The sequence below is a fragment of the Lithobates pipiens genome, unplaced genomic scaffold (assembly GCF_037356315.1).
Source record: "Lithobates pipiens isolate NorthernLeopardFrog02 unplaced genomic scaffold, aLitPip1_a1.2 Scaffold_13, whole genome shotgun sequence".
Lineage (NCBI taxonomy): Eukaryota > Metazoa > Chordata > Amphibia > Anura > Ranidae > Lithobates > Lithobates pipiens.
Window position 1 is genome coordinate 535,207,942 of NW_027507718.1, and position 21,350 is coordinate 535,229,291.

The 21,350-nt window shown below is 43.8% G+C and overlaps 1 protein-coding gene across 1 annotated transcript in view; it reads right to left on the bottom strand.

The window, feature by feature from the left end:
- Window positions 1-1,532: 1,532 nt before the first annotated feature.
- The window catches only part of LOC143975723 (proteinase-activated receptor 1-like), a 38,341-nt gene continuing 18,523 nt past the window's right edge, over window positions 1,533-21,350 (bottom strand). Inside the window, exons 5-6 of the mRNA XM_077478225.1 lie at window positions 18,582-18,635; window positions 1,533-4,358 (exon numbers count right to left, since the gene is read on the bottom strand). Of these exons, the coding sequence (XP_077334351.1) occupies window positions 3,340-4,358; window positions 18,582-18,635 (1,073 nt within the window). The 3' untranslated portion in view covers window positions 1,533-3,339. The remainder of the gene's footprint in view (window positions 4,359-18,581; window positions 18,636-21,350) is intronic.

Here is a 21,350-nt window from a genome sequence, read left to right on the forward strand (position 1 = left end):
ACTGCTGGGAAATTGAGTGTTCCGCCTATCACAGACGGAGGCGTGGCTTTTGAACAGTGGAATGGCCGCCGAGGCGCCGACGCCGTCTGTCAGACGAGAAGAGCGGCGATCCGGGCATCAAGGAGAAGATCCCAGGCACCGTCTGTGGAAAGGTCAGCAAGATGTCATTTTCTGTTTCCCCCCCTCACCACCTCTGCCCTTGTAGCTGACCCGCCTTGTGAACAACCCACTGCCTGGCACTAGCAGGGTGTTTTGACCCCCCCCCAATGGCGGAACTTCCTACACTGTGCATGGACGCCTGCTGCAGGAGGACCCAAGCACCATCCTGTCTTTTGACTACCTGACCCTCAGATGTGCACATATATCCCACATCCACTGTGAAGTGATCTATTGGGGGCTTTTTCGTTTACTGGCGAGCGTTTTAGCAAAACATTGCTACTAGCTCGTTTAGTCTAAGGCTGCTATCTCTTATTGCAGCCTCCTAATTACTTGGTCTAACCTGAACTTGCCTACTACTGGACACACACACACAGGGATGGATGGACACACACACACACAGGGATGGATGGACACACACACACACAGGGATGGATGGACATACACACACAGGGATGGATGGACACACACACACAGGGATGGATGGACACACACACACAGGGATGGATGGACACACACACACAGGGATGGATGGACACACACACACACACAGGGATGGATGGACACACACACACACAGGGATGGATGGACACACACACACAGGGATGGATGGACACACACACACAGGGATGGATGGACACACACACACACAGGGATGGATGGACACACACACACAGGGATGGATGGACACACACACACAGGGATGGATGGACACACACACACAGGGATGGATGGACACACACACACACAGGGATGGATGGACACACACACACACAGGGATGGATGGACACACACACACACAGGGATGGATGGACACACACACACAGGGATGGATGGACACACACACAGGGATGGATGGACACACACACACAGGGATGGATGGACACACACACACAGGGATGGATGGACACACACACACAGGGATGGATGGACACACACACAGGGATGGATGGACACACACACACAGGGATGGATGGACACACACACACACACAGGGATGGATGGACACACACACAGGGATGGATGGACACACACACAGGGATGGATGGACACACAGGGATGGACAGGCATGTCTCACCCTCGGCTTATACACGAGTCAATAAGTTTCCCAGTTTTTTGGGGGTAAATTGGGGGCCTCGGCTTATATTCGGGTCGGCCTATACTCGAGTATATACGGTAATTTCTTATGGTTTATATGATGACATAAGCGCTGCACATTTCACCCAATTAGTGTAAAATCCTGTTTGGGGGAGGGTCATTTCTTATAAACCCCTAAAAAAATGCTAAACAACCTCTGATCAGACATGAAAGTTTATTTAGAAGAGAAAAGTTAGAAAGAAAAAAAATGATAAAGTAGAGAAATTAGAACACACCTATGGAGGTTGGACACAGTCAACGTGCCAGTTTTAATCTCTAATCCAGGACAGTCACAACGTATGAATTCCCAAAATAGATCATTTTACATTTTAAGACATTCACTGAGGAGTTTTCACAAGTAACACATATAACAATGACAAGAGACATTCATTTCTGTTGTTTTGGAAGCATGACCACGAGGCGGACTGCGAAACGTCTCTCTGTACAATATTAGGAGACAAACCTCCCTACACACTGCGCAACAACGCGGTCCTAAGACATTATAACAAGACAGTCTATGGACATTCTAACAACATCTATTTGCAAACTAATTTCTAGAAAATAACAAACCTGTTATATAAAGAACCCAACACCAAGTATATACTGTAAGCATTGAATATTGAACCATTAGTAAAACCTATATGAATATTTTTCTTAATAAAAGGCGTCATGGGGACCCTACTTCCCCTGATTGCCCTACTGTACCCCAGCACCAGCCCTACAAGTGTGTGTGCCAAGTGTCACCGGGACGGGAGTCACTTTGGGGTGTGGTTGTATTCCATTGTTCTGTTATGTCTGTCGGCCTTGGGAGAAAAATATATTATGGGATGTATGTCTATGTGGTGGAGGAGGGGACTCCTCCAGCAGCCCCTTCCTGATGATAAGACTGTTTACTGATGAGTAGTTTGAATACACCTGACCTGTGTGTCTATTGAGATTGGACAGTTTACCCTGCCCTGAATCCAGGGGGGGGGGGGAGTGTCTCTGAGTTGTATATCTGTGGTTACATGTGTTTAAAGAAAGAATCTGATGTTTTTCACCCTACACTGAGTTACGGGTAGTGACTGGGTGGGCTAAAAGGGCCTTGGATCGCGTGGTACCGGACGGGGGAAGCATTTATGGCGGACATTGTCCTGTTGAGGATGGAGATCCGTTACAAAAGGGATTACATTTCTGCAGAGGTTCCTCCTCATAAAGTTATTATTATTACACAGGATGTATATAGCGCCAACAATACAGGAGGATTACAAATGCCTTGCTCAAGGAGCTTACAGGGGAGGGAGAGGTGGTACAAAAGGTAAAACCTGTAGGTGATGAACTGATGGAGGTCATCAACATACAATTCTTAGATGGAGGTGGGGAAGGCTTCTCTGAATAAATTACCTTTTTAAGGGTCATCTAAAAACAGACAGGGCTGGAGATGACTGGACATAGTCCATAGTTCCAGAGGATGGGGGGTTCTGGAGATGTCTGTAGGGGAGCATGGGAAGGGGGGGGGGTGATGAGAGAGGTAGAGGTCTTGGAAGGAATGGATGATTTTGGCGATATCTTGAGATGAGGTTGGTGATGTAGCTGGGGGTAGAGTTGTGGATGGCTTTGTAGGTAATAGTTCGTATTTTGTATTTCATGCACTGGTCTACTGGAAGCTAATGGAGGAATTGTCAGAGTCGGCCAGCGGTTACAGATCAGTGAGTAAGGCGGATGAGTCTGGCAGCAGCATTCATGGTAGACTACATGGGGGGTCATCTGTGTAGAGGAAGACCAAGAAGAAGAGAGTTGCAGTAGTCAAGGCAAGAGATGAATAAGCTGTTTTGTGGTGTCATTAGTTAAAAAGGGGCACATTTTGGAAATGTTATGGAGATGAAGGGGGCAATATTTAGCCAGTGACTGGATATGATGTCTGAAGGAGAGATCAGAGTCTAGGAAGCACCCAGGCATGCGTGGAGGGACTAATGGTTGTGTGCTATTGATCTCTATGGTAACTTCAGGAGGGAAGGAACAAGGAAGGCAGAAATATTATCCACTCAGTTTACAAGCCTGGGAGTTTCAGGTGGTTTCTAGTGTCTCGTTTGTGGGGTTTACAAGTGGAGTCTGTCCTCTCTTACATCCCAGCAGGCTGTAGATGTGTCTCTGCCACTGCGAGGATGCAAAGTAATAGATCAGAGGATCCAGACAACAACTGACACTGCTCACACTGACACTGACGATGTAGACGACGTACAGGAAGTTACTGCCATCATTAGAGACCTGCAGGAAAAAAATGAACCAAATAACATTGGCTGGGCCAAAGCAGAAGACAAACACACACAACACAACCACAGTCAGGAGGACGGCTCGGGATCTCTTCTGAGCGCCTCCCATGCTCGGTGCACTGAGAGTGCGGATGATTCTAATGTAACAGAAGGTTGTACTAATTAAAGGTAAGAGATATAAAACTGCCATATAAATGGGGAAATAGACGTAAATATGAGAATTTTCAGCCACGTCGGCATCCTGAACATCATAACAAGTTGTAATATTTAGGCTGGGAAAGTGTCGGGTTTGTTGCGCTATGAGAATCGGCACGGTGCTGACCATCGATATCACCCAGATGCCGCAACACACCAGCCAGGATCTTCTCATTGTGCGCCAGGGAAGGGACTGGACTGGGTAGACCAGAGCCAGGAACCGGTCTACACTCATACTCGTCATCAGCAGGATGGATCCACGCATGTTACAGGAATATGCCGCAGTGATAAATCGGCACATCCCTTCCCCCATCAGCCAGTTATTTCCTGAGAATCGGTACACAATGTGGAAAGGAAGAATACTAACAAAGAGAACATCAGCAGCGGCTAGGTTCAGCAGGTACACCACTGCTGGCTTCTTCACCTTCACCTTCACCAGGAACACGATGATCGCCATTATATTGAGAGGAAGAGCCACGAGGAGAACCACGGTATAGATGGAGGGCACAAGCTTCGTCACCCACCAGCTGTTCATATACGCTTTAAATTCATTTATAAACTTTAATTTCAGTGTGTAGACCTTGATTGTTATGGTTGAGTTCCCCGTAGTTTCATTACCTAAAAACATCAATATATGAGCTGAAGTTATTGTACGAAAAACATTTTGCAGCATTTAGTACATTACATCAAACAGGAGAACAGCTGGCGATCTCTTGTGTGTCCCCTTAATGTTAGGTGCCCCCAAATCTGCTGATGATTCCAATGTAAGAGGAAGGACACAGCAGATCTCTGGGTATGTGCTTTGGCTCTAGAAGGTTGGACACTAGACAAATCAAAAGGCCCAGCAGATCTCTGGGTATATGTTTCAGCTCTAGGAGGTTGGACACTAGGCAAACAAAAAGGCCCAGCAGATCTCTGGGTATATCATTTCACTCTAGAAGGTTGGACACTAGGCAATATGTTTCAGCTTTAGGAAGTTGGGCACTAGGCAAACATAAAGGCCCAGCAGATCTCTGGGTATATTCTTTGGCTCTGGGAGGCTGGACCCAATGCTGCCACCAATGTAACAAAACGTCCCTACACTCCGCTTGACTGCTTTCGTCATATACCGCTTCTTCACAGTCTGAATATAGATATCAGATATTCCAACCACTCACAAGCACAAAACAAGACGATACTTGTTTAGTTGCTGAACATGGACTGTTTTATTAGAACCAAAATACAAGTCTGATATACAGTAGAAGAGGAGGACCCCCTCCTGCTCATATTACTCTAACGATACACCTGTAACCAGAATTAACATGCGCTAATTAACTAATCCCTTAAAGCAGCTGACTCCGTGCCCTCCTGAACATTGTTGTGATTAATCAAGATTTCACTACAGGTCAGACTTGTTGTCACCGAGCTTCACACATTAGTATAAACACAGGACACCTTCTCACAATAGCAGGAGTCAAACAAAACAAGGATAGTCATTACACATATCCTGGCAGATATTGTGAATAAATATTACTGTCCCATTTTAAGTAATCCAAGATATATTTTCTCAGTCACCCTGTGCCAGGATGGACATAAGAGGTGCATGGGGAGCTGAAACAAGGGTTTCCCAACCTTTCCAAGGGATTCTTGGTTCCACGGGCCCTCCCGTCACCCTGAGCAAACCACAAGACACAGCAGATCTCTGGGTATATGATTTGGCTGTAGGAGGTTGGACACCAGGCAAACCAAAAGGCACAGCTGATCTCTGGGTATAGGGTTTGGCTCTAGGAGGTAGGACACAAGGTAAACCCAAAGGTACAGCGGGTCTCTGGATAGATGTTTTGCCTCTAGGAGGTTGGCACTAAGCAAACCAAAAGGTGCAGTAGACCTCTGGATATAGATTTTAGCTCTAGGAGGTTGGACACTAGGCAAATCAAGCTGCACTGCAGATATCTGGGTGCATGCTTTGGCTCTAGGAGATGGGACATTAGGCAAATCAAATGCCCAGTATATGCTTTGACATTAGCCAGTGTATTCCATTGGGCAACAAATATAAAAGAAGTAAGGCTAAACCTGGTGTAAGGCTTACACTCTAGTGTAAAAGGCACATTAAAGAGAAAAAACTGTCCTTTAAAAAAATATAAGGGGGGGGGCGTGTCCTGACGTGAATGGCGGCGGACCTGTTTGCTGTTAGCTCCGGGCAGCCAATCCATCGCCATCCCCACCCCCAGCCAAAGGGGGACGCATACTGGACAAGATGCAGATCAGCTACACAATCTGACTACCCCACCAGTTCAGCGAAGATTCTACACTCTCTACAAGGGGTTTCAACGCCGCTTTAATTACCTCTCCTGCAGATCAACGCAGTGCGTGCCGTCGCGGGCAAGAAGGCACCCCATCGCCACTCACAGCAACACTCTTCAACCTCATATCCTCTGCGCAACAAGGAGCAGAAGAAAATGGCTCAAAAAGGAGCAGGCACCTCAAGGGCCGAGCGTTCTCCTGTCTCAGCAGGAACCCCCCTTCAAGAGAATGCTTCCACTCAAAACAATAGTGAACACTCTGTGCAGATTACAAAAGCTGACCTAGATGCCAGCCTAACTAAGATTTATGAAAGACTTGCAGACAAAATCCAATCTGAGCTCCAAAAAACAACAAGCACACTCACACAAGAGATAGCCTCCCTAGGGGGGCGTACAGATGTTCTTGAAACTAAACACGATGAGCTATCCCTGGCTCATAACGACCTTAGGAAAGACTTTGAGCTCCTAGCAGAAAACTGCTCATATCTGCAATCACAAGTTGAGGATCTGGATAACCGCAACCGCAGGAACGACCTTAGGATTCGCAGTATTCCTGAATTAGTCTCAGATCTAATGCCGGCGGTATCCAAATTGTTTCAAATCCTCCTTCCAGAAGTACCACCGCCTTCATTTGGCTGTGATAGAATCCATAGGGCCTTACGTCCCAAGCCACCACCGGACAAGCCACCTCGAGATATCATACTATGCATGAAGGACTTCATCACAAAAGAAAACATACTAAGAGCCTCCAGAAACATGCACAACATTGAATTAGATGGTACTAAAATTCAAATATTTCCGGACATTTCCCAGGCCACACGGGAAAGAAGACATAAAATGAAGGAAATAACCTCGGTCCTACAGTCGGCGCACATAAGATAAAGATGGGGTTTTCCCTTTAAACTTACAGTGCCCCATAATGGCACCACTTACACTTTTGTTAATGTCTCAGAAGGAAAAGAACTCATGGTAAAGTTGGGGCTTCTGGACGCAGCTACGGACGCTAGGCCTCCTACTCTTCATGCCTCACCAATCTGGGCTACCTCTGCAACACGTTGAGACCAAAGAAGATGGCGACAATCTTTTAGAAATCTGGAAGCTTGATTAAGCTGTCTCTCTTCTTCAATTGCCTTACACTCCTCCCTCCCTGAATGCATCTAAGAAAAGGAATAATCTCTAACAGAATTTTTTTTAGAGTGTTCTACTTTCTCTACCTGACCTAGAAGTGGGGGGGGGATAAAGGAAACAGAGAAAAAAATTAAAATAAAAAAAATATATATATATAATAGTGTATTGTATTTTTGCAATGAGGCAAGGTAATTTAGCAGTTAAAAGCAAACATCTGTTGCACCCCTCCTTGGGGTTACCTATCGTTATTTTTTATATATCTCCTGTTTATATGAGGTTATATACTTCCTCATTTTTCTATTTTTTGATGCAATGTACGTCTATACCTTCTTGAAATACAGAATCTTCGCTGAGGCTGGTCTGTTCCGTCTCAGTTAGTTTGTCACCCTACTCATCTGGGGTTCCCAGCCTATGGTTCGGTTCACATTAATTTTTGCGCACATGATCATGATATCTATCACTTGTGTAGATTGGGCTCCCCTTATGAGTTCTGAACATATTTGTCCGCTTCAAAATGTTCTTTGGTCAGGTAGTATTGTTCACCCTGACTCCCTATCTTGCAGTAATTGTTATCACATGTTTTTTTCTTAAAAAAAGGTCAACCATAGTAATCTCATTTCTAGGTTCATTATACTTAATGATGTTGTATACTAATGACAGATCACTTTACATCATTAAATATACCATTTTACTCTTTCTCTCGGGTCCTAATGTAATCCTAAGGCCTTCTGGGCTGATGATTTTGGTGGATGCGGGCTATGCCCTGGGCATTGTGAGCCTTTCCTTTCACCCTATATCCATTATAGTCTCTCACCATCTGTCCAATGGGTCTTAGGCAGGGCAGGACTTACCATTGTGTTTTGACTGGGCTCAAGCCCATGGGCCCCACCCAAAAGGGGGCACCGTCAAGATACATAGCCGAGTGTACTCGGCTCGGCTCACAGTCATGCCCAGTTCCACCCTATTATGGACATAACACAGGGACTGCGTGTGACTGTGATCCAAGCCGAGTGCACTCGGCTACTCTCCACTCAGGGCTGGGAGAGGACCCGAGAGCCTCCGAGAGCCACCAAGAGGACTCTGTATCTCGATGGCACCATTTTTTATCTTCAAGACTGCAATGACAAGGCCTAAAATGACACTGGACAAGGCTGCAGATGGACACTGATAAGGCTGCATTGATGGGCGTTTAAATGTACTTTTTTTTCCTTAAAATTCCCTCCTGAACTTGGGGTGCGTGTTATATGCTGGCACATGTTATACGCCGATAAATACGGTAATGTATAGAAGGTAGGACCCGAAAGTGACTCAAGCCCAGGGACCCCCACCACCCTAAGTCCTGCCCTGGTCTTAGGGTGATATGTCACAATGCCCAGGGCATTAATTCTCCTCAAAAGAGGAAGAAGGCATTCTGACACTACAAGCGATTGGGGACAGACATTATCTTGTTGCAGGAAACTCATTTTTCATCTGATAAGCATCCGACATTTTTTGACAATTGTTATAGCCAATTCTATTGCACAACGTTTAATACCAAATCTAGAGGTGTTGCAATCTTCGTAAAGAATTCTGTTGTATTTGAAATCCAAAGAGTGTTTGAAGACCCTGATAGCCGATATTTGATCTTGAGGGGTTCAATAGAAGGTCACTCAATTACTATAGCCTCAGTATATGCCCCTAATGATGCACAAACAAGCTTTTTTTTCTAAATTTTTTGACACTTTGGATAGATTTCACTCCACACATCTAATTGTGGGTGGTGACTTTAATCTAGCCGCGCACTCAGCACTTGATAGAAGCAAAGTAGTTCCATCCTCTAAAGCCTTCCCCACATCTCTAAATCGTGCATTACATACCCACCAACTAGTAGATACCTGGAGAGCACATAATGTTGGCATCAAAGCCTATACTTTTTATTCTCACCCACACGATAGTTATGCACGTCTTGACTATATTTTCTGTACCCCAATATTGTTGGCTAACTCCTCAAAGGCTGAGATCCACCCTTGTCCTTGGTCCGACCATCATATAGTTTCCTTTAATATCCTACAGGCACATATAGGCCTATCTACTACAACACACAAATGGCGAATAAACAATTCCCTATTGGCTGACCCAACAATCACGCAAGAAATCCTTTCACACCTTGAACAATACTTTGCACTTAATATATCCCCGGACACGTTGCCCACAACCTTTTGGATGGCACATAAGGCAGTCATGAGAGGCCACTTGATAAAAATCACCTCAACCAAAAACAAAACTAAACTAGCTGATATAAGATCTCTTACCGAAGATTTAGATATCTTGTATCACCGAAACAACCAAAACCCTTCTAGTGATCTCTTCAACCAAATACAAGAAAAACGCACAGCCTTAGACTTGTTACTTACATAAGACACTGAAAAAGCCCTTAGATGGTCTAAAGCAAGATTTCTGCTTAATAGCAACTCCGACCTTGTGCGGCCAACTTCAACTTGCCAGGAAATTAAATCAAACTACAAAACCCCCTCACACCTATAAACTTCGCAACTCTTCAGGTAACTTAGTATCCCACACTAAAGAAGTTATCAGCATATTTTTAGACTTCTATAAGAAGCTCCTCTCCACCCCTCCTTCTCTACCCAAACAATCCTCTCTGAACTGGCTTAATGATATTACTCTACCCTCCTTATGTAGGCAGCAAATAGAGATGCTCAACGCACCCTGTACAGATTTAGAAGTCAATAGAATCATTACTTCCTTAAAAACCTCCACTGCTCCAGGCCCTGATGGTTATTCCTCATCGTATTATAAAAAAATTTGCCTCCACATTAACCCCACACCTAACAAAACTTTATAATCACATTCTACAAGGAAATCAATTCCCATCAGAAATGCTCTTAGCGAACATGTCCCTTCTTCCCAAACCAAACAAAGACTATTCCGTCCCACAAAACTATCGCCCCATTTCAGTCATTGACAATGATCTCAAAATATTCGGCCATCTGTTAGCCGATAGACTGGCCGCAGTTATCCCTCCATTAATTAACCCAGACCAGACAGGATTCATCCCTGACAGACAGATAACGGATAATATAAGACTGACCACAAACATCATCCAAGACTCTAACCAAAACTCTACTCCCACACTTCTTCTCAGCCTTGACATCCACAAAGCCTTTGACAGCGTTAGCTGGTCATATTTGGACATTTTACTCCCTAAATTCGGTATTAACAGAGAATTTGTTCATGGTTTTAAAGCTTTATACCACAACCCACAAACACGCATCAAACTACTCGGTTCCAACTCTGACTTCTTCCCCTTGAGCAAGGGTACTAGACAAGGATGCCCACTTTCCCTGCTCCTCTTTGCCCTTGCAATAGAGCCCCTCGCTTGCGCGATTAGAAACAATACAGATATTAAAGTGTACACTAAAGGGTCCAGGGAATTTAAACTTAGCCTTTATGCTGACGACGTCCTTCTATATCTAACAGATCCATTCATCTCCTTACCGAATCTGACCAAAAAACTGGATATTTTTCATGACCTGACCGGCCTAAGTGTAAATTTGTCTAAATGTTCTGCCCTTCCTATTAATATTCCATCAAACACGATTACAACACTTAAAGACAAATTCCCTTTCATCTGGTGTCCTAACGCATTTAAATACCTAGGTATCCATATCACACCCTCTTACAAATCACTATTTCATGCTAATTTCCCTCCAATATTTAACAACATCAAAAACCTAATGAAAAACATGGTCATCATACCAAATTTCATTCTCTGGTAGAATAGTGGCTACAAAAATGGTTATATTACCCAAACTACTATTCCGTTTTAGAGCCCTTCCTCTCCCGGTGCCTAAAAACACATTAGACTCCCTCCAAAGAGCTAAACAAAAAAAACAAGATTCAGTTACTCCTTAATGTTTAGGCCCCAATTGAAGGGAGGTCTTGGCACACCTAATCTTTGGATATACTATCTGTCAGCCAGACTTACTCAACTTGCACAATGGTATGCTTCTTCCTCTCAAATCCCATGGCTCCTGTTCGAAGAACAATCGGTCCTCCCATACCATCTACAAGGACTACTGTGGTCCAAGACCGTCTCGCCTCAGAAAATAAGGCCATTGAATATTACTGTGACACATTCTAGACATGTGCAAAAGGAAAAAAATTGTTTAGTTTCGTTTCGTTTTAATTCGTTAATTCCTTAATTTCGTTTAGTTATATTCGTTAACTTCCTTAAATTCGTTTTCGGATTTCGTTTAGTTTTCTACCGAATTCGAAAAATCGGCCACATTCGAAAATATTTCAACCAAATTCGAAAATATTTCTACCGGATTCGAAATGATTTCAACATGATTCGACGTTATTTCAACCACATTCGAAAATATTTTGTGACCCGACTTTAGGGCCATGTATCTCGGGGTCACTTAGTGCTAGAAACTCCAAATTTGGATATGTTGTAGTGCTAGTATTATTGTGTTTGTATACCAAATTTGGGGTTTCTAGCTATAAGTGACCCTGAGATATGTGGCCCCAAATTCGGATCGCAAAATGTCATTCTCTGCTCTAATAACTAATAACATTTTGCGACCCGATTTTGGGGCCACATATCTCGGGGTCACTTATAGCTAGAAACTCCAAATTTGGTATGCAAACACAATAGTACTAACACTACAACATATCCAAATTTTCTAGCACCAAGTGACCCCGAGATACATGGCCCTAAATTCGGGTCACAAAATATTTTCGAATGTGGTTGAAATAATTTCGAATGCGGTTGAAATAATTTCGAATCGTGTCGAATTCATTCGAATTCATTTGTTATATTTCTTTCGTATTCGCTGTAATTTGTTATTTTTTTTTTCGGACATTCAGATGCATCCGAATGTCCGAAAGATGCAAAATTTGGCCGAATTTCGATTCGTTACGAAACGAATTGCACAAGCCTAACACATACTTTACAATTGTGGAACAGACAAAATACCAAATTCAACTTGTCCTCTGTCACCCCACCACTAGCTTCCTTTTCTGGGAGACCCTCACTTCATTCCGTCAGATTATCTCCATAATTCATTATCTATGTGGAAACAACATAATCTAACGAACCTAAATGCTTTTATACATAACAATATATTTTACTCCTTCTCTGATCTACAGTTAAAATACAACCTTGCTCCTACAGAACAAGTAATGTATGGGAAGATAAAACAATTCTACCAAAAATACTGACCTTTCACACCCCCTCCCCCCCTCACAATTTGAGCAGATTTGTATTTCCTCCCCACGAGATAAAGGATTAATATCCAAAATCTATAAACATTTGAATGAATTCAATATGCCTGATAAATCACACCCCATGCTCAAATGGGAATCAGACTTATACATTTCATTCTCCCCCGAACAATGGGATACCATATTTGAAAACTTACACAAATCTTCCAAAACTACCACTGTCAGAGAATCTGCCACTAAACTGCTCTATAGGTGGTATCTTACCCCCTCCAAACTCAATTCTTTCTACCCTTCAACATCCCCACTTTGTTTCAGAGGTTGCCCCACACATGGGACATTGCTTCACATCTTCTGGGACTGCCCCCTCAAGAAAATTTGGCACAATGCCAAGCTGATGACTGAACGTATCTCAGGTAGAACAGTCCCTCTAACTCCCTAAATGTGCCTTTTATTCTTCCCCATACAAGACATCCCACATGCAAGCTCCAGACTAATACATACTTTGTTTAGCTCCATCCACTGGACCATTGCATTCAACTGGCGCTCATCAGTTGTTCCATGGCCCCAGGTTCTTAACCGTATGGCCAATATTAACCACTTGCCGACCAGCGCACGATAATGTACGTCGACAGAATGGCACGGGCAGGCAAATGGGCGTACATGTATGTCCCTTTAAATTTGCCGCCCTGCCATCGGGAGCGCGCCGGCGGCGCGCTCCCGCGCTGGTCGGGGCCCCCGTGAGTCCGGTCGTGGGACCCGCGGACTCGATCGCCGCGGGCATCCCCGCGATCGTCTCACGGAGCGGCCGAATGAAGAAACGCTGTTGTAAACAACATTTCTCCATTCTGCCTAGCAACTAGTGACGCTGATCTCTGCTCCATGTGATTGGAGCAGAGATCAGCGTTCACTAAATGAAAGCCCAACCCCCCCCCACAGTTAGTAACACACCCCTAGGAACACTTAACCCCTACACTGCCACCCACTGGTTAACCCCTTCACTGCCAGTGTCATTTACACAGGAATCACTGCATTTATATAGCAGTGATTGCTGTATAAATGACAATGGTCCCAAAAATGTGTCAAAAATGTCCGATGTGTCCGCCACAATGTCGCAGTCACAATAAAAATTGCAGATCGCCGCCATTACTAGTAAAAAAAATAAATAAATAAAAAATTATTAATAAAAATGCTTTAAAACTATCCCTATTTTGTAAACGCTATAACTTTTGCGCAAACCAATCAATAATCGCTTATTGCAATTTTTTTTTTTTACCAAAAATATGTAGAAGAATACGTATCGGCCTAAACTGAGGGAAAAAAATGTTTTTTTATATATTTTTGGGGGATATTTATTACAACAAAAAGTAAAAAATAATGCGTTTTTTTTTCAAAATTGTCGCTCTATTTTTGTTTATAGCGCAAAAAATAAAAACCGCAGAGGTGATCAAATACCACCAAAAGAAAGCTCTATTTGTGGGGAAAAAGGGACGTCAATTTTGTTTGGGAGCCACGTCGCATAACCGCGCAATTGTCAGTTAAAGGGACGCAGTGCCGAATCGCAAAAAGTGGTCTGGTCTTTGACCAGCAAAATGGTCCGGTCTGTAAGTGGTTAAGCTGTCAGAGAGAATACACCACATGTTGTATGACACTATGCATATTTACCAAAATAAATGGACGATATGGGAAACCTCATTATTGTTGTAATTTCACCACTGTCATTTTTTTTTTTTAAGCATATACACAAACCCTTTTCTACTAATACCTTTGTGATTCCTATTCTGATGTGTGAATTCTGTCACTGGAAATGTTATCAAATAAGCAATATTGGATTATCATTTTATATCTTTACTTGTACAATTCATTCTACTGTCAACTTTTTGTACTTTGACCTTATCTATAATAAAAATCGTTTGTAAACAAAAATAAAAAATATAAGGGGGCACCATCAACTTTCCAGCACTAAAAAGAATGCACTCAAAAATGTAAGAGCGCAATCAGGACGGCAAAAAGAGACCACAAGAGATGCAAAGATGAAATCAGTAAAAATAATCATAGTTTTTTTTTTAATGTGATAATCGTGTGACAGGCCCAACCAGGACAGGGGCTTTTGGAGGGGACTGCAAGGTTGCCTCTTGCTTACTGACTATGGGCCCTGGCTTTTAAGGTATAACGGCACCCCGAGTATGAAAGGGGTTAAAGCCGTTTAGGACATTCCATTTTCAAACACAAAGGCAGCTACCGAACACTCCAATCAGCCAAACAAGAAACCCATACGAATAATTCTTCCCCCAAGTATGAGATGAGGCTCTGTATGGAGGGTCAAACAGGAATCAGGCTCTTTATTAGAACCAAAATTACAAGTCTGCTCATATTACTCTAACAATACACCCGTAACCAGAAACCTAATTAACATGAGCTAATTTACTAAATCATTTACCCAGACTAGGTGACTCAGAGACATGACCTTTAGGACAGACTTGCGTCTTTTAGCTCAGAAGACACAATCAACACTATCATAAGTATAAACACAGGACACTTTCACACAATAGCAGAAGCTAATTACATTTAACAATACAAACAGTGATCTACCCTCCTCAGCCTAGTAGGCAACAAACTATAGTAGGAGTAGACTGTCCGGCTCCTATCCAGTTCTAGAGGCCAATGTGATCAGCTCTCTCAACCAACATGCTGAGTTCAGAATCAAACAACCCAAGAATAGTCTTTCCATATATTCTTGAGAGATATTGTTAATGAATATTACTGTCCCATTTGACGTAATCCAATCATATTCTCGGGGTTCATTCTTTTCTTGGTCACCCTGCGCCCAACAGTGACTCCCGTCACATAAAGGAACACCACTCTTTGGGAGATGTGTGCCTGGAGAGGTCTTGCTTCGGATTTGGGCCCATGTCTCCCTGAAACACCATGATTTGGGTCCTTTGTGCCCAAACCAGCAAATGACTGCGTTAGACTGTGAGACTCAGAGCAGATGTTACTATGATCCTCTCAAACCGACCTGATTCTGGGGTCTCCTGATATAGTCTGTTTATTGAGGTGTTATGTGTTTATTGTTAAGTATGTCTCTCCCATTGTGCGCCTCCTAGGTGTGCACCCCCATTGTTGAGTCACCTATTGTTTCTGTCTTTCTCACCATCTCTTGGAGATGTTATTAATATTGTGTCCAGGTTACCTTGTTATGGAACCATTGTGGGATGTTATGTGTTTATGTTTATATTAATGTGTAATGTACTTTGTATATCCAAGGTAGGTGGGCTGGGTGCCGAACGGTCTGGGCACCTAAGTTTTCTTTAAAGTGGCTGTAAACCCCTTACAACCACTTTAACCTACAGGTAAGCCTAGATTAAGGCTTATCCGTAGGTGCAAGAAATATCTCCCAAACCTAAAAGGTTTAGGAGATATTTGCAGAAATAGCGGCACCGATGTCTATGCCACATGCGCCGTAGACATCGGGCGCAGGCGCACTGAGCGTGCCGATAGTGGCGGCACCAGCGCGCATGCGCGGGAGTGACATCATCACGGCTCCAGCCAGTCACATCAATGGAGCCGCGATACCCGGAAGTCACTCGGGATGGATGACGGCGTCGGAGAAGGCGAACGAGGGCCAATGCGGTGGCTTTGATCTCAGGTAAGTAATTCATAATGAGCTAGTATGCTATACTAGCTCATTATGCCTTTGTCTTGCAGGGTGTATTTCTGTATTTTTTTTTTTTCAGAGGTGTAGTGGAGCATTATGGGAAATGTAGTTCCAAAACATGTGGGGTGCCAAGGTTCGCCATCGCTGCCCTAGAGAATAAAATGGCGGTCGTTGCAATGCATTATGTCACATCGTATTTGTGCAGCGGTCTTACAAGCGTACTTTTATTGGAAAAAAAATACAATTTTTTGGATTAAAAAATAAGAAAAGTAAAGTTAGCCATTTTTTTTTTTAATATTGTTAAAGATAATGTTACAACAAGTAAATTGATACCCAACGTGTCACGCTTCAAAATTGCGCCTGCTCCTGGAATGGCGACAAACTTTTACCCTTAAAAGTCTCCATAGGTGATGTTTAAAAAATTCCACAGGTTGCGTGCTTTGAGTTACAGAGGAGGTCTAGGGCTAGAATTATTGCTCTCGCTCTACCGATTGCGGTTATACCTCACATGTGTGGTTTGAACACCGGTTACATGTGCGGGTGCTACTCATGTATGTGTTTGCTTCTGCGCGCGAGCTCGGTGGGACGGGGCGCGCTTGAATTTTTTTTATTATTTATTTTCATTTTCATTTTTTATTTTTACACTGTTCTTTTTATTTTAAAAAATGGTGTCGCATTTATTCCTGTTACAAGGAATGTAAACATCCCTTGTAATAGAAAAAAGCATGACAGGAACTCTTAAATATGAGATCTGGGGTAAAAAAAAAGACCCCAGATATCATATTTACACTAAAATGCAATAATAAAATATATATATATAATGTCCCTTTAAGAGCTATGGGAGAAAGTGACGTTTTGACGTAGTTTCCGCCCTGCAATGGTATAGAGCCAGGTGGGGGCCATCTTCCCCTCATTCGGTTCCAAACAATAGAGGGGGCAAGATCCAATCGCCTCCACCGCTGCTGGTGGCTCCGGTAAGCGGCGGAGGGCACCAGACGTGGCGGGAGGGAGGGGGGCCCGCCACCAAATAAAGTGAATCCACCGCTGAGACCACTTTTATCTGAAAGCCCCCCCCCCCCCCCCCCCCCGCTGAAGAAGTGGATACCGGGGTTATGGTAGCTAGCTGCTGCCATAACAACGATATTCCACTTCAAACAGCCAACGTATAACAACGGCGGGCGGTCGGCAAGTGGTTAAGGAAAGTATACTGACTGGCATGGTACCAGCTGATTGGCAAAAAGCTAATGTGGTACCAATATAAAAAAAAAAAAAAAAGAGCAGAGATACATGCCAGGAAAATACAGGCCAGTCGGCCTAACATCAATAGTATGTAAACTATTGGAGGGTATAAGGGACTATATACAAGAACTTACTGATAAAAAACAGCATCATTACTAGTAATCAGCATGGATTTATGGAAGATCATTTTTCCCAAACCAATCTGTTAAAATTCTATTAGGAAGGGAGATGTAGTCTGGATAAGGAAAGGCCGGTGGACGTGGTGTATCTAGACTTCACCAAAGAATTTGGCACGGTACCCCATAAATTCTTCATCCACAAATTGAGGTCTGTTGACATTGATGATAGTGTATATACCTGGATAAAAAAAATGGCGTGCCCAATGGGTGGTGATAAATAGCTTCAGAATGGCCTGGAGTTATAAGAGGGATACCCCCCGGGGCTCTGTCTGAGGAGCAATCCTGTTTAATTTATTCATAAATGATGTAGAGGTTGGAATAAATTGTCCAATCTGTTCAATTAGTGTTTGCTGATGACACAGAGCTAAGCAGGGTGATAACTTCACAGCGGGAGACTTTACAGGAAAACCTCGATAACCACCGTACTGAATCGCATGGCAGTGTACAACAGCGCAGAGCATTGCATTGTTGTACACTGTCATAAATGAAGTATATGTTTGGTCATATAAAGTTTCTACAAAAAAGGGATCCATGTGATGTGGCGCACCACACAGCTCCCTACCTCAACTGGGAATGGACATCTGCCAGAGTAATAAAGGGCTCCAGTAGCTGCCCATTCCTGACAGTCCAGTATTGCACCACCAGCAGATGTTTATCGCTGATCATAGAAGAATGTGAAGAAACCTTTAACTTCATTGTGCTGATCCAGCAAATTTGGACGAAGAAGTCCAACCAGTCCTGAGAACATTCGGTCAACCTGGGCTTACCCACTATGTGCCCGGGTTATAGGCACCAGGACCAGCCGTGCCTTTGGTTTTCCCCAGTGTCCAACCTCTTAAAAACATTTGGGCGACCTGTGCTTACCCAGTATGTGCCGGGTTATAGGCACCAGGACCAGCTTTGCATTGGGTTTTCCCCAGTGTCCGTCCTCCTAGAGCACAATGTACACCAGAGACCAGACATTGTGTCCTCCAATCTATAAAGGTTTATACAAGTCCAAGATCACATTATAGACTGGAAAGCCCGTCAGATGCCTCCACCTCCTTTTCCTGCTATGTGAGATGAGTTTAACAATGGCCGATTGGATATTCATCATAAAATAATATAATAAACAGAATAATGATGTCTTTACCTGAGATCTCCATGAAGTTGATCATATCTGATGTCTGTATGAGCCCATCTTCTGCTACAAGAACATAATAGAAAACCAGAATTCAGTGAGAACCTTGTATGTGTAGTTCTTCAGATACAATACAACACACGGTCAGGAAATAAGCAGAACATTCTCGGTGTGTCTGGAAACATACCACAGTCATTGCACATTGTATATATTGTGTAGTATGTGGTGATGGATTTCAGTGTATATCACAGGAAGCATCATAGAGACTTGGTGGTTAGAACTTCTGCCTTGCAGCACTGGGGACCTTGGTTTGAATTGACACTGTCTGCATGGAGTTTTCATGTTCTCCCTGTGCTTGTGTGGGTTTCCTCCCAGATTCAAAAGATATGCTGGTAGGTGTTGGAGTACTTCTTTAACAATGGTTTGTATAAGTTGCTTTTGTACAAGTAAATTTGTATAGCTTTTATTTCCTGCTTAGCTACCCACAATCATGGAGTCAGGATGTGAGCTACGCCTTGCCTTAATGTCTTAACTGTTTTTTGTTTTTTTTGCAATAAGTAAGAAAACTGAACTTCCTAATTTTCTAATGTTGTCTGTTCAACATATAACCACGGCGTTCTTCCTCTTTTGGTTTGAAGGCAATAATGTGATGTTTTCTTGTGATTGGTTTTACTCCAGTTACCGCCCCTCTCCTCTCTTTGTAAAGTCATCCTCCACTCAGTAAAATTGTGAATATCGATCGATACCCTGGTGCTGTGAGATCTTTATTCCAGAGCGCTCGATGGAACCAGGGCCGTCTTTAATATTAATTGGGCCCTGGGCAAAAATTTTCTTGGAGCCCCCCTCCCCCCCCATGCAATTTCGCTCTCCACCTTCTCTGAGACATACAATAAATAGCAGCTAGATCAGACAGCGATTGCAATTGCCAGAGGTTACAGCATATCATTACTGCTTACTGACTGGTTGCTAGAGGTTACAACACACATTAAGGCTCACTGATTAGTTGCTAGAGGTTACAGCACATGATTTCTGCTTGTTGATTGGTTGCTAGAGATTACTGTACAGTAATACTGCTCACTGGTTGCTTTAGGTTACAGCATATCTTCTCCTCACAGCAGGGGGCATAATATATATGAATGCCACCTTTATTTACAAATCAATGCCGCTGGCCTCAGCTATTTACATATGAATGCCGGTTATTTACATGTAAACACAGAGTCTGCAGGTGAGTCATCCGTACACAATAGGGCAGAGCTGAGCAGCATTAGTAGCAGCATTTCACACTGAGATATCAGGACACAGCACAGGACTAAAACCTCAAGGGACAAGGGAATGTAAACTGGGATAGTTGGCAAGTATGAGGCAGCTGCTTTGGGCCCCACAACAATGACAGGGCCCAGGACAGCTGCCCCTTTTTCCCTGCCTTAAAGACGGCCCTGGATGGAACCAACACCAGGATGGATGGACAGATAGACTCGATAGTTGGTTATCGTACCTAACAGATTTCCTGGTGTCAGAAGTGGGATATTTCCCTCAGTATCGTAAGGACTTTTTTTTTCTGTCTTGCCGTATCCATGTGGGTAATACCTAAACAAACCTTGTGGCAGTGGCACAGTCTTGCTTTGGAAACAAAAGGCTAAAATTTGGGGCTGGGGAAGCAGCCCATAGTTGTAGGTAGAGAGGGAAAACAATCAAAGTCCCTCCGTGCCGGGAGGGTCCATTAGGTAATAAGTTGTATTAAGTGCTGTTATTAGTGTAGTACCCTCTAGTGTGCTAGATGTAAATAGGTTGTTAGTGTAGGAAAATTGGCTTGGCTGAGAGCCAGACTTGGATGTGAATCTGGGTCAGGGTTGAGTGACTCAGGGAGGCTGGATGACTCGGCAAGCAGCTTCTTTGGTGCCCCCCCTGTTCTCTGGAACATTAGAGAATGCTCTGGACATAGTGGGTAAAGACTAGATGGAGCTGTTTGGCGTATTTGCGAGGTCCTCAGCCAATCCCAAGAGGACTGGAAGGGGGCAAGCTACCTCATAAATAAGCATGAGTCATGCCAGCAAAGGGCAGGCAGGTGGAAGATTGGGATTGGAGTGCTGAGGAGGCTGTCAGTGGTCCTTGAAGGTGCCCCCTAGTCTGGGGGGGGGGTGACCTCAGGCCTGGGCTCGGGTGCTGGAATATTCCCCCTAAAACACACAGAGGATACCCTTCCTGGAGGCACGGGAGCAAGGAGAGGACAGAAGGAACAGGTCAGCACTTATGGATGATCTCCTGAGAGTCAGTCTGGAGGACTGGGGAGAAGTTAGCCAGGAGGGCTAGTGAAAGGGGCTGCTGCAGCCAGGAGGGCTGGCAGCGCCTTAAGAGGTGGTGCTGAAATCAATAGCCACAGGTGTGATGAAAGCTGGACACTGGACTTTTTGCTAAACGACCAAGGGGCCCGAGGTCCCTGCCTGAACCCCCAGATACATAGCATCATCCCAATATCCAATACCTAGCTCAGTGTATCTGGGGGTTCAGTATTACACTAAGCTAGGTATTGGATGTTGGGGTGATGCTATGTATCCGGGGGTTCAGTATTACACTAAGCTAGGTATTGGATATTGGGGTGATGCTATGTATCTGGGGGTTCAGTATTACGCTAAGCTGCATATTGACTCCTGGCATGAATCTTCATACCTTGAGTCCAATTATGACACTTAAGCTGGCCATTGTCAGGATCTTGTAGCACTCCTGCCCCATCATAGCTGCTGGATCCAGTATCCTGGTTTTGGCTATGATGCATTTCCCTGT